The sequence below is a fragment of the Trachemys scripta genome, chromosome 7 (genome assembly GCF_013100865.1).
Source record: "Trachemys scripta elegans isolate TJP31775 chromosome 7, CAS_Tse_1.0, whole genome shotgun sequence".
Lineage (NCBI taxonomy): Eukaryota > Metazoa > Chordata > Testudines > Emydidae > Trachemys > Trachemys scripta.
The window spans coordinates 57,356,987-57,369,941 of NC_048304.1; the positions used below are offsets into that span (position 1 = coordinate 57,356,987).

The 12,955-nt window shown below is 45.8% G+C and overlaps 1 protein-coding gene across 1 annotated transcript in view; it reads right to left on the bottom strand.

Annotated features, from left to right (window-relative positions):
* Window positions 1-12,955, bottom strand: part of ALOX5 (arachidonate 5-lipoxygenase) — a gene marked incomplete at its 5' end in the record, with an annotated part of 39,869 nt that overhangs the window by 5,000 nt on the left and 21,914 nt on the right. Inside the window, 8 exon segments of the mRNA XM_034776985.1 lie at window positions 1,339-1,439; window positions 2,832-2,953; window positions 4,859-5,037; window positions 7,100-7,186; window positions 7,534-7,737; window positions 7,821-7,967; window positions 9,155-9,327; window positions 11,904-12,010. Coding sequence (XP_034632876.1) covers window positions 1,339-1,439; window positions 2,832-2,953; window positions 4,859-5,037; window positions 7,100-7,186; window positions 7,534-7,737; window positions 7,821-7,967; window positions 9,155-9,327; window positions 11,904-12,010 — 1,120 coding nt within the window.

Genomic DNA, 12,955 nt, shown 5'->3' on the forward strand with positions numbered 1-12,955 from the left:
GTGTAACCATACATTTAAAAAAAGTTCCCAGTCCAAGCCACTGCAGCTGCACATCCCAACTGATATGAGCGCTATTCTTCTTGAAAATAAGAATGTGTAAACCCCACACAGGAAATAAAGGGGTTAATGAGGGCCTGAGAGTCCAATTAACCCACCTGGCTGCATCTGGGGAGTGAGTTAGGCTTAATTAAAGGTTAATCTCAGTTGGGGAGGAGCTGCTGGTTGCTTTAAAGACTGGCAGGCGGGAGCAGAAGAAACTCTGCAGTCACTCTCTGGGACTAGAGAGTGGAACAACGGGAGGATCAAAGAGACAGTGTGGGAGAGAATTGGCCTTGGGATCCTCTCCTGAGTAGAGAAGTCTGGCTAGAGGCCCGCAGAGACACGGAGCAGCTGCTGGGGAATGGAGCAGGCTCCGATGGGGAGCCCTCATACTGGACTGGCCTTGCAGGCGTTGGATTGAGGAATGAAAGATCAAGTCTGAGGAGGGCAGAAGTTGGTTTGGGATTATCTTGGAGGAGTCCAAGGGGGAGCCCAGCAAGTCCTGGCCCTGCAAGAAGGGTGAACCTAGGGATGCAGGGGGGAGAAGGCCTGGGAAAAGACCACAGCAGGAAGAAGCCCAGGGAGGAAGCTGGGGGTGGGTCTGAATAAACAGACCTTGCCTGCTCACCAGAGGGTCCCTGGGCCAGGGCCGGCTCCAGGCACCAGCCCACCAAGCATGTGCTTGGGGCGGCGCCTGGAGGGGGGCGGCGCGGCGCTCCTGCCGCCGGGGGCTCTCCGCCCTCCCCTCGGCGGGCTCTCCACCCTGCTCCCGGTGCTCTGGCCGCCGGGGAGAGCGGAGAGCCCCGGTCGGGCTCCCCGCCCTCCCCCCGGCGCTCCGGCCGGTGGGGGATCGCTCCGCGCCCTCCCCTGCCACGCTGGCGGGGGGGGGCGGGGCGGCGGGTGGCTTTTTTGCATAGGGTGGCAAAAAAGCCAGAGCCGGCCCTGCCCTGGGCTGGAACCCTCAGGAGAGGAGGAGCCTGGGGTCTCCTATCAGCCACTGGTGAAGGAGGCATGAAACCCCCAGATATAAGGGGATAGGGACACTGGAAAGCCCTGAGACAAAGGTGTGAAAAGACTACAGGGCCCAGCATCGGGGTCAAAGACCGCACATAAGGAGATTGGACATTTATTTGTTAGACTCTCTGGCAGGGCGGGGACTAAACATGACTGGCCAGGGGCTGAGTCATGAGAAGAGGCGGGCCACAGTGGGACCAGCACGATGGTCAACAGGAGGCATCTGATGAGAATATAGCTGCTGCTCCACACCCAGCCATGAGTCCAACTCTTCTACACCCATACCTGACCAAAATTCACAGCCGCGTGCTGGGCTGACGCTGTGAATATCGCCACAGTTAGATATTCCGATAGCTTCTCGCGGGTCTTGATTGTCTTCGGAAATCCTAAAACGGGGAGGAAAAGAAAGCTGGAAATAAGGTTTGGATCAGTTATGGCACACCTGAGTTATTGGCCTGCGGTAGGTCAAACAGCGCATGGCTTTCTGTTCCTGGCTTCTGCTACTGATCTGCCAGGTAGCCTTGGCACCTCTCTGATCCTCAGCAACCCATCTGTAAAATGGTGGATTCACTGACCCACCTCACAGGGGAATTTTAAGGCTTCATTGATGTTTGTAAGGCCCTGTGAGATCCTCAGGTGGAAGGTTCTATATGAAGGCAAAGGGATGTTTTTATATTTTAAAACAATTCCATTCTATTTCTTCCGACCAGGTTCCCAGCAGCTAAAGACATGAATGAGAGCTGAGCACTCTCAGCCATTCCCCTTTCACCTCAGTTCACAATTCAAGCAGGGCAACATTGTACAAGAGTAAACATTGCTGCGCTATGTCTAAAAAGTTTGGCGAGTAAATGACCCAGGAGGCAGAGGGACAATGACGTACGATTAGCCTGAAGGCAGCATTTAAGGGATGGTGGGAGGTGGGAAAATGGCAATTCTAAACCTGTTCAGGGGAACAAGGGGAGGAGGAACAGAAATATTCACATCAGACACCCTTAAGACTAGGTAAAACCAAGTGGAGCTCCAAAGAGGTGATTGCAGAGAAAGCCACGCTTTTGTTAACCTATGGGAGACAGCTGGGGAGAGAAAAGGGATTGGGGGTCTCCTGTGCATAATGCTCTTCCCACCAACAGAGATTTCCCCACCCTTCCTTGAGGCCAGACTGTGCGGGGAGGGGGTCGGGGGATGCGTATATAGGGTGGTGAGACCAGAATCACATAATCTACGGGAAGGTCCAATTCCAGCCAGCTACTTCCAAGAATGGGGAAGCAGAGAGATGAGAAAGCGAAGGTGAATCCAACTTTGAAAGCGTTGTGAGAGTGGCATCTCTACAAGTGTGGAATACCTTAATAGCAAGGCAGTGATGGCACAACACTGGGTGAATCTGAAGGGCAGGAAGATACGGATATAGCCAGTGCCCTCCTTGCTTATGGGAGGGCTTGGACTAGATGAATCAAAGATGCTTTTCTATTTATTATTTGTATTGTCCTGAGGCCCTGACCAAAATAAAGGCCCCATTGTGCTGGTGGCAGCACATGCACAAAACTGCCCCTGTCCCAAGAAGCTTACAAACCAAACAGACAAGATGAAGTGCAGTTATCCCCAATGTACAGACAGTGAGCTGAAGGACACAGACATTAGAACCAAGATCCCCTGAGTTCCAGCCCAGTGCCTTAACCACAAAACCAGGAGGGAGAGACTCCAAGGCGTTGGGGTGTGTGGCTTTGAGTTGTGGCTGGCACCATGGAAGACTCAGCCCGGATCAGGCTGACACACCTCACCTGAAGACTTGTTGCCCTTCATTCCATAGACATAGACGTCCTTGACGAAGGCCTGGAGCTCCAGGTCCTCACACACGACCTCATCACTTTCGTAGTAGATGTCAATCACGTCTGTCATGAAGCTTCAGCCACAGCAAGGGAACAAAGAGCAGAAGGGAAGCCCTGTCATTTCCTGGAGACCCTTTGCCGTGGTGTCTCAGATAGCACATCAAACATTGCACTGGCAGGCGGGCATGGCCACAACCTTCCGAACATGCATTTGCTCCCAGGACAGGAGGCAGTGGAGGGTGGAGGACTCCATGATCTCAGAGGGCCTCATTGATGGCAACATGGCTTGGGTGGGGAGTCCCTCTAGCAGCTCCGAGTCATCTGCAACTATGGCATTATCTCTGGCCTTTGCACAGCTCCTTCAGCCTGCTCAGAACGATGTCATTCCCCGATCCCCCCACCCCTGTTCTTTGACTCCCTCCATTTATTCTCTCTGGCCTCCTCAATCAAGTCTGCATTTCTTGCCTTCCCCTTTGAGGCTCTGCCTAGATCTCTGATGACATTTCTTCACATTCCCTTCTGCCTAAACCTCCCTTTCTCTCCTCCTCCATCTTTATACTCTTTGGCTGCAGCTCCTTCCTAATCCAGTGCACTAAGTGATCATCCTCTCTCTATTCTGACACTCCATTGAACTCCCTCCCTCTGCAAGGGCTGCTGACACGAAGTGCTCTTAAACAAAATCTTGCAGCAGCCGGAGATAAAGCTCTCCACATTCTCCACTGTCTTCCCCCTGGGGTAAAAAAATGCTCCCAGTTCTCCACTAACCCCACTGGCAGCATTTTAGATCCACCTCGTCCAGATGAAGAGGACTATACCAGGTGCAGGGCAGTGCAAAATCGACCCCTGTGTGTCAGAATTGACTTCCTTTCACTGCATTGCATTTAGCCTACAACTGGAAGAGTAATTTGCCATGTGACCAGTGACCAGTATCTGCACCCCACATCTGAGCCACTTAAGAACAGAGCAAACAATATTAACAGTGGCACTTACTGTGTTGGAGGACCCTAGTTGAGGTGTACTCTAGTGCTTAGGAGAGTCACCGTGACTAGGCCCCTGCATAACAACACGTTCACAGGTCAGTATGTCACAGACACTCTAAAATGTACAATTTGAGAGTTCAGAAACCGAACAACTCGTTAATGAAGGATGTTTCACTGAGGACCAGATTCTGACACCCTCCCACCATGCTGTCTAGCACCTGCAAGCACTCCCATTGGCTGCCATGGGGCTATCGATGGAGTAAAGTACTATTCAGTATTTGTAAAGGCATATAAGCAAGATTAATCAGTAAAGGGGAGAAAAACACCACCAAGTGCATCAAGAAAATAACCACATGAAAGATGGGATTTCTTTGCCTTTCATCTGGGATCTAACAGTGTTGGGAGATACTCAAGATAAACAGCTGCCAAACCAAGAGCTGAGCATGGGGGAGAAGAATGTGAACCAGAGTTTCCAAATATGCTGACTATTAATAACATGCACTAATGCTTTCAGTTCAAGAGGGCTTTAACTCAGTTTAGCTGAAGCCTAATTGGCTTAAGCCAGAGAAAGTCACTCTCAAGCCAAAATAATGGCCTGTCCACATGTGAAATCAAAACTCTCTGGTGTGAATGAGGCCTATTGACCCTGCAGAGCTAACAACTCTGGGACAGGAAGATAGATTCTATTCTGGCTCGTCCATCACTGATAGTACAGTTGATTATGTTCCATCTTGTGGCCAAATTCAACCCTTGTTTAACCCCATGCACTCCTACTGAAAAGCATGGGTTGCACAGGTGTCTCTGGGGGCAGAATTTGGCCAGCAGAATCTCTGTTGCTGGTCAAGACACACAAGAAGGAAAGTACCCAGCATGGCTCCCAGAGCCCAGGTTCAATTTGCAAGGCTGGCAACCTCCCCCCCCCCCCCCCCGACATTTTTACTTGCAAGAACAGGCAGGCAGGTTTGATCCAAAGTGACAGAGACACACAGTGTCTCCTACCTCTTTATTGCCTCCCAGACTTTGATGCCATCATCCCGATAGTAGTAATATGGGATATCTTCCTTGCTGTCCATCCCTTTGGCTTTGATTTCCTCTGGGAAGCAGAGGGAACTGTAGGTAAGTTCTTTTGTTGCTCGCTGGACCATTTGCACATGTCCACCTCCACCAGTGGCATTCGCCTTCAGTGTAAAAAACGAGACTCAAGAGCATTAGGAGAACGTGGTTGCCCTTGCTGAGGTCTCACACGCTGTCCTGTCCACCTCCCAGCAGCTGGTATGGGAGCAGGCCCATGCACATGTTTCAGCAGGAGAAACTCAAACCTCCACGTGAATTACTATTGGCTTAGCCAAACAGAGTGAGACTGCACATTTGGGTTTGAATCTTTCACACTCATTTAGCGGATCATCATTCACATCCAGGGTTTTTCCAGACTAGTTTTCTCCCACTTATAGCATCTCCTAATAATACCTTCCATTTATTGCCAAAGGATCCCAAAACACTTTACCACACATACATGCGCACACGCACCCCAGAATCACTCACTAGAATGCAGTCACATCTGGGGTGGAACATGCCAGCAGCTTAACTGTGCACCATAATTTTATACGACAGTTTATGACAGGAGGCAAAGATGGATACAGCATCCAATTCGAGGGGTAGTAAGGGTGGCAGTATGTAATTACTCAAACTGGAATTTAGCCAAAACAACTGGATCGCATCTTATGAAATGTGCAATGGGACCAAATCAGAAGTGGCCAAGGCTTCAGTTTACATCTCATGCGGAAGTATGGCATGCCTGTAACAAGCTGCATCATAACAGCATCAGATTAAATATTTTAAAAAATGTTCTTCCCTCCAAGTTTCTCTCTTTCTAACATATGGCCCCACCACCTTCCTATCACTCATCTTATATTTATTGAATTCTAGTTGCTTCTTAACGTAATCATCTGCATCTGACCCCAAATGGAAACTGCTCTCAGTGGAGGCTCATTTACTGAAAGACAGCAAAATCATTATCTGCGAGCATCCCAAGCTGCAATTCTTCACACGACACTTATCTCATTTTCATTAGTTACCAGCTGGCCTCCTGCCTGACTGATTCTCTGCCAATATATGGCAGGGTTTTTCCTTCAGTGAGCAGTTACCTGTGAACTTCTGCATGGAGTTGTCTGCAATGCATACATGATGCTGTAGCACAGACAGGGTGCTGGAATAAATTGCCTAGGGAGGTTGTGGAATCTCCATCTCTGGAGATATTTAAGAGTAGGTTAGATAAACGTCTATCAGGGATGGTCTAGACAGTATTTGGTCCTGCCATGCGGGCAGGGGACTGGATTCGATGACCTCTCGAGGTCCCTTCCAGTCCTAGAATCTATGAACCTATGATCCAGTCATGCTTAGCTAGTGAAATCTGAGACAACTGCAACCCAAAGTGGAATGGCTGCAAGTTGATAGCAGCAGCAGTTCCAAAATTCATCATCACAAAGCCATGATTCTGCTGTTTTTTGCAATTCAAGGAAATGGTGGTCAGGATTGACGCAGGGGACTGGTGGTCCATAGAAACCTATCTTGATTTCAGCATCTTCTAGCAGGGCGTTTAGTGAGACCTAGTTTATCTCCTTGTCTTATCAGACCCTTACACTATTTTTAGTACACAACCCAGTTCCCATGCAAATAAACACTTCAAAAATGAAGTCTAAGAACTACACTTAAATAAGGTTAACTTTTGGGCACAAACAACACAACAATGACATCTAGTATTCAACACACAAACACCATGGGTAAACATCTTCACAAGCACCTAAAGTCCCATTTTCACTTCTGAAAATGGGCCATAGCCTCCTAAATCACTCAGGTGCTTTTGAAAATTGTACCCTACAGCCCTATAATGTACAAACATACCATGTGTTAGCTTCTATATCTATAAAGTTATAAACGTCTGCATATAATTGTGTTTGTATGTATATGCCCACATGCACTTGTATATTATATAAGCTCAGTTCACACAATCCAAACAGCCATTAGTGCCTATGATACTTGATTACTACAGACCCCATTCAGTTTTGAATTGGTCAATTAAAGGTGAAAGGCAGTATCTTCATGTTGTCTCGTGCAACTTTTTGAACATCTAGCACAAGAAACAAAACACAGCGCAACAGATAAGGGAGTAAGCCTTACAGTCAGAGGAAGGGTTGCAAGGTAGTTGACGGGGGAAGGAAAGCAGAAGCATGATTGTCTCACCTTGTCAAAGAGGCCACATTCACAGATGAGCTGCTCTCGGGCTTTGGTGTTGATGGCTATTGTGAAGCGCACATGGGGTACCAGGAGCTGTGCAGGAAAAGAGAAAGGAGAAAGGAGCACAGTTTGATTCTCCCTTTATGATTTCATCTCATAGCAAATGTCTGACAAGTTTAAAGACCTGAAATTTCAGACTTTGTTGTGATGTCACCTTGGAGTGCAACCAACCAAACTATCTATACAACTAATACAAGTTTGTTTTCTCCTGGTTCAAAATATTCAGCCCACAGAAAGGAGAAAAGTGCCCTGAAAGCTGCAAACCTTTGTAAGTTTTGAGCCACTCCTTCTCAGTCAGTCCTTGTTGAAACAGAGTGATAATCTCTCCGGCACACGCTCTTGCTGGAATCTATTATTCTTCCTTGAAAGTAATTACCTACCTTGAAAAGGGGGTGCACAGCAGGCAGCTGCCGGAACATGGCTATACCAAACACTTCTGAAATTAAGTGTGTCCGCAGAAGATGGGTCACAGTCTGATGCATGTGGAAATCCGAAGAGCGAACCCAAATTTTCGCCAATAACCAGTCGTATTTGTCATCTGATGGGAGGAAAATGGGATTGTCTGGTCCGGGGATTTGACTGATCTGAAAGGGTTAAAAATCATTTTTTAAAACACTGCCCATAACAATGCACAGTGCCCCATTAATGGCTCAGACAACAAACATACCTGGATAGCAATGGGAACTATCTTATTCTCCATGTTCTTATACAGTAAGCAGATGGGTGCAGCCAGGTACTGTAATGTGCATGGGTCTGTTTTATTGGCATCAATACCATCCAGCAGTTCATAGTCCACTAGGAAAATGTTCCCTTGCTGCAGAAAGAGAAAAGGGGGCAACACATTTAAGCAGAGAGGGAAGGGGGCACAGGAACCGACTCACCAGACGAGAGCATTCTGCCTCTGATAGTCTCAGATGCTTTGGACAAGGTGCAAGATACCCCATAGTGAACTATTACAGAATAATTTGCCCATGTGGGAAGATTCGTCTAACCCACATCAGTCAGAGGTTGGTTTATGTCCTGTAATTGTATTCCGGCAGTTGGACCAGGCTAGCCCAAGCTGTGCTTTGTTTAACTTACCATTTAAAGATCTAACTTTTTTCTAGGAGGCTGTTTGCTTTAGTGACATGCATCTTGCTGGGGCTCAACAGCTTTTTATCCAGCTTGGCTTTTCTTATGCGTGAGATATGATGATCATTTGCAGAACACATTAGCCACATCTCTGTGGTACTTTACTGGGGTCAACTGGTTTGAGTCTGCACAGTCCAACATTCCGAGTTAGCTTTAGCTTGCTAAACTTGCTAAAGGAGTTATGCTCTTTTTAGGCGTTTGCATTGTGGTCACTTGACACATGTCATCACATCACACTGCCAGCCCAGGACAGACTGTATGCCAAGAGCGATGGCTTATCCCCACCCCCATGTTTCTTTGCCATTGCGACTACACTCTGCATAATGTAGGAGAGCAAACCACCGCTAGGAGTGAGCCAGGAATTCAGTCCATTCCATCCTAGCCTTTTGCTGAAACTGTCAGAAAGGGAAACAAGATGGATCAGGTGATCTTTTATTGGATCAACTTCTGTTGGTGAGAGACACAAGCTTTTAAGCCACACTCAGAAGCTTGTTTCTGTCACCAACACAAGTTGGTCCAATAAAAGATATTACCTTACCCACCTTGTCTCTCTGTTATCATGGGAATGTCATGGCTACAACTACAGTGTAAGGGGGACAGTTAGTGCCAACTGCAGCACTATTTTTTGTGATAGGGATATTTCTCTAATGGGAATTGGACTAAAACTTGCCTACTCAAACTGCAGGCGTTCTCCTCGGAAGTGAAAAAAGTGAACAGAATTGCTCTAATCTAAAAAGTTGGCTTTGCCATTACAAACCACATGAAAGGAGATAACTGAAACCATGCCAGGATAGCACAGTGATAGGAGTGTTGTTATAAATATGGAGAGACAAGGTGAAAGAACAAGTCAATGCTCATTCAATGCTGTACCTTTATTTCCTCTTCCAGAGTCAGGTTCCTTTCCAGGCTGCATTCTACCATATCGGTGGTAACTGGAAGCTTTTTGGGTAGCTCTCTGCATCTTTTGATCATTACAGGATTGCATCCATTCAGGAACTGGTATCCAAACATAAAATCTTCCTGCCAGTGCTGCATCACGTATTCTGAAGGAGATACAAACATGCAGCACTCATATCACTACCTGCTGATGGTTTTTGCATTATACTAGGCACAGAACCTCACTAAGTAAATGAGATATCCAGAAAAGGATTTTTTTTCAATATATTTGTGTCCTACATGTAATACGGGTTTATAACAGTCACTCAAATTAAACTGCCCTTGTAGTCGCAAAACGATAATAAAATATCTTCACTGTTCACTTTCTGTTCTAAGCTATTGCACATTGTATCATTAAACGACCACTCTGTTCCCACCCACTTGTGGCTACATTTCAGTAGGGAGTGAAGCAATTCTTGAATACAGAAAGTTTGCAAAGCATTTTGGAGACCTTTTGGTCCTGTAGAGATCTAAGATCATTAGGTATGGGAATGAATTATAATCATACAGGGAGATTCTGCATCCACTTGTACTAGATTAGGCAACATTACACTAGCAAAATGCAAAATTCATTCAATCCTTTTTTTGTTGCTTGTTAGTTTTTGTTCTATTTTTTGCCATGCTATTACTTTTGTGTTGCACTGGGTGTTTTCCACCATTATCTTGTGATGTAGATTTCATAACGTCATGCTGCCGTTCCAGCCAATGACATATGAGACAGGAACACACAGTATTCACATTTCAACATCAGGTTACAGCAAAAGAAAGTTCAGTTGATGCCTCATGGGGGGCAGGGAGAGATTTCCAGTATTTCTTCTTTTCTGCCTGACCAGACATTTTTATGAAAGCTCCTTCTTGTCTACTCTAGCTTAAAGCAAGAAGACCACAGACATATGGAAATATAAAGATGAATGGATCTGAAAAATAATATATTTGAAGACAGCAATTGCTTTCTACCAGAAGTAAAATATTGTGGATTGCTTCAAGCTTATATTTCCATCATGCTTGCAAATTGCACAGTGATTTTGTATCTGTACTGGAAGTTGGGATGAGGTGGCAACATTTCTCATGTTTGGGACAGAAACCATGGGATTGCAAAGAACAGTAACTTGAACTCATCCTCATACTCATCCCGGTTCTGCAAACACTTACACATATGCTTAGCTTTAAGCAGGGGAATGGTCATATTAAGCATTAATCCTAATTAAATCAAAGTCAAGCACATACACAAATGTTTGCGGCACTGGAGAGCCTTATTAGGACAGAAAAGTTATTAGTTAATTTATATGGCTTTCATCTATAATAAAGTACTTTAGGAAACCATCTTATTACATGGAACAAAATATTGTAATCAGGTTTTAACAGCTCTGCATGCCCTATGTGGCATTGTTTCTTGTATTCAAGAGATCATAAGCATTACCCATATTTTTGTTAATTCCCATTTTGCTTGACTAAACAGTTAATAGCTTCAGGGAATCTATGTATAAAATTCTTAACCAGCACCTAAGGAAGTTTAAAGGGACACCATCAATTTAAAAAAACCTAAACATTCTTCTGTCTGAAAATATTTTACCTACTATTGTTTCAAGTAACAGCGGAGATTACTACAATTAACTGAAAGGGATCAGAGACAAATGTGTTTTATTTTGGTACCTGACAGCACTTGGTATAGAGTCAGTTTCACTGTTTCCCTTTCATAGTCAGGGAGGGCAGTTTCTCCTGTTTGTGTGGGTCTTTCACATAGCAACACAGAGAGAAAAACATAAATAAATTTGATTGTAAAGCCCCAAACATTGGCAGGAGAACTTGGGAGCAGGTGTAATCATAGAAATGTCAGACTTGGAGAGGCCTCAAGAGGTCCTAAAGTCCATCCCCCACACACTAAGGCAGGACCAACACATGAAACTACTTTTGATTCATTTTTGGATTAGCATTTTCAAAAGTGCATTTAGGTTTCTATACCCCACTAATTTTCAGTAAGAATTAGGAGCCTAAATCACTTTTGAAAATGGGGCTTTGGGTTTGGTTCTCTGGTTTGGGCCAGGCAGGACTTCCACAACAGTCCCTTCTAGCCTTAAATTCGATGAATTTGAAGTGTAAAGTTTTCAGAAGTGCCCAAGGGACAGATTTAAAAGGTATCTAGGCATCTAAAGATGCAGACAGGTGCCTGATGGGATTTTCAAAAGCACTTGAACAGATTAAGTGCCTAACTCTCCTTGAAATCAATGGGAGTTGGGCACCTGACCTGCTTAAGTGCTTTGAAAAATCCCATTGGGTGCCAATGTGCATCTTCAGGTGCCTAAATAGCTTTGAAAGTCTGTCCCTAAGTGACTTGGGGACTTTGACAGTGTTCATAGATTTCCTAAAAGCTAGAAGGGACCACCTAGTCTGGCCTCCTGCCTAGTACGGAGTAGAAAACCTCCTCCAGGGAATTCCGCCTTCAGCCCAGCTATTTGTGTTTGAAGTAGCACTTGGTTTTCGAGTTGAGTGGTGTCCTTTTGGCCCCATAAACTAGAGTTCTAACTGCTCATCTAAACTGTGCTTTTCAGACAGCATGTGGCTGAGGCAGATCAGAACAGACCAGACGCTCAGGCATGAGCCACTTCCGTTCCAGTTAGTACTAAGAAAGGGGAACAATTAGTCACTCTCTAAAGCAAATACTGACAAGTAAAGACAAACCCACCAGAGATTGTATTGCTGATTCGGACAAAGATCTTCTCGAAATCTGCAAAGTCACTCCAGGAGGACTGGAACATGTGCATGAAGCGGTTGACATAGAGATTCTCCATCCTATGGAAAAGACGACAACACTAAAAAGCCATTTGCAGCCTCCTCACCAGCCCTTCTTATAATTCTCCCCTTACCACACACCCATAGTAAATTTCATGGTGGTGAACTGTGTGACATTATCCTCTCTAAAGGGCTCTGGGCTGCATCTACACCCATCTATAGAACTACGTTCAAATATTTAGGCTCAAAATTCCCCCCCCCCCACTCTCCCTCGTGGGAGAAAGAAAAAGACAGAACCAAACGTGACCGAGGCTAGCCATGTCACTTCATGTATGGGAGGGGGCTCAGGTGCTGGGAGCAGAGAACCTGAATGGAACAGACTGGGTTGGGGGTGCTTAGGAATTCTCTCATTGGTACGTTGGCAGCTCAAATCCACGCCACATTGTTTAACCCGATCAACAGCAGGTCTAGATGGCCTTGTAGTAAAAATGCTATCGGAGCAAAGTATTATTAAAAACACTTGCCACTGGTAGCATTGGGGAGAGGCATTGGTGTTAGACCAACACTGGGAGAGTTGTTAAAAACATTCCCTGTAGATGAGACACTATTTATCTAGCTATACTAAGTACATCTATGGTCCCCCATCACTGTGGAATTTTAGCACCCAACAACCCTTAATGGATTTATCCTCACAACTCCCCTTTGGGGCAGGGCAGTGCCTTCATCCCCATTAAATACAGGGGGAAGTGAGGCCCAAGCGACTAAGTCATAGCTCCTCAAAGGGACTTAGGTGCCTAATGCACATTGATTTAAATGGGACTTAGGCAACTAAGCATCTTTGAAGATTCGGCCCTAAGTGACTTGCCCAAGGTCACAACACAGGAAGCCTGTGGCAGAGAACAAGCTTGAAGCCAGGTCTTCCAAGTCCTAGGTGAACCCCAACCACCTTGCCTGGAATTTCACTCAACCTGGTCTCCAGAATACAAGCAGCACCAGCAGTCGCAG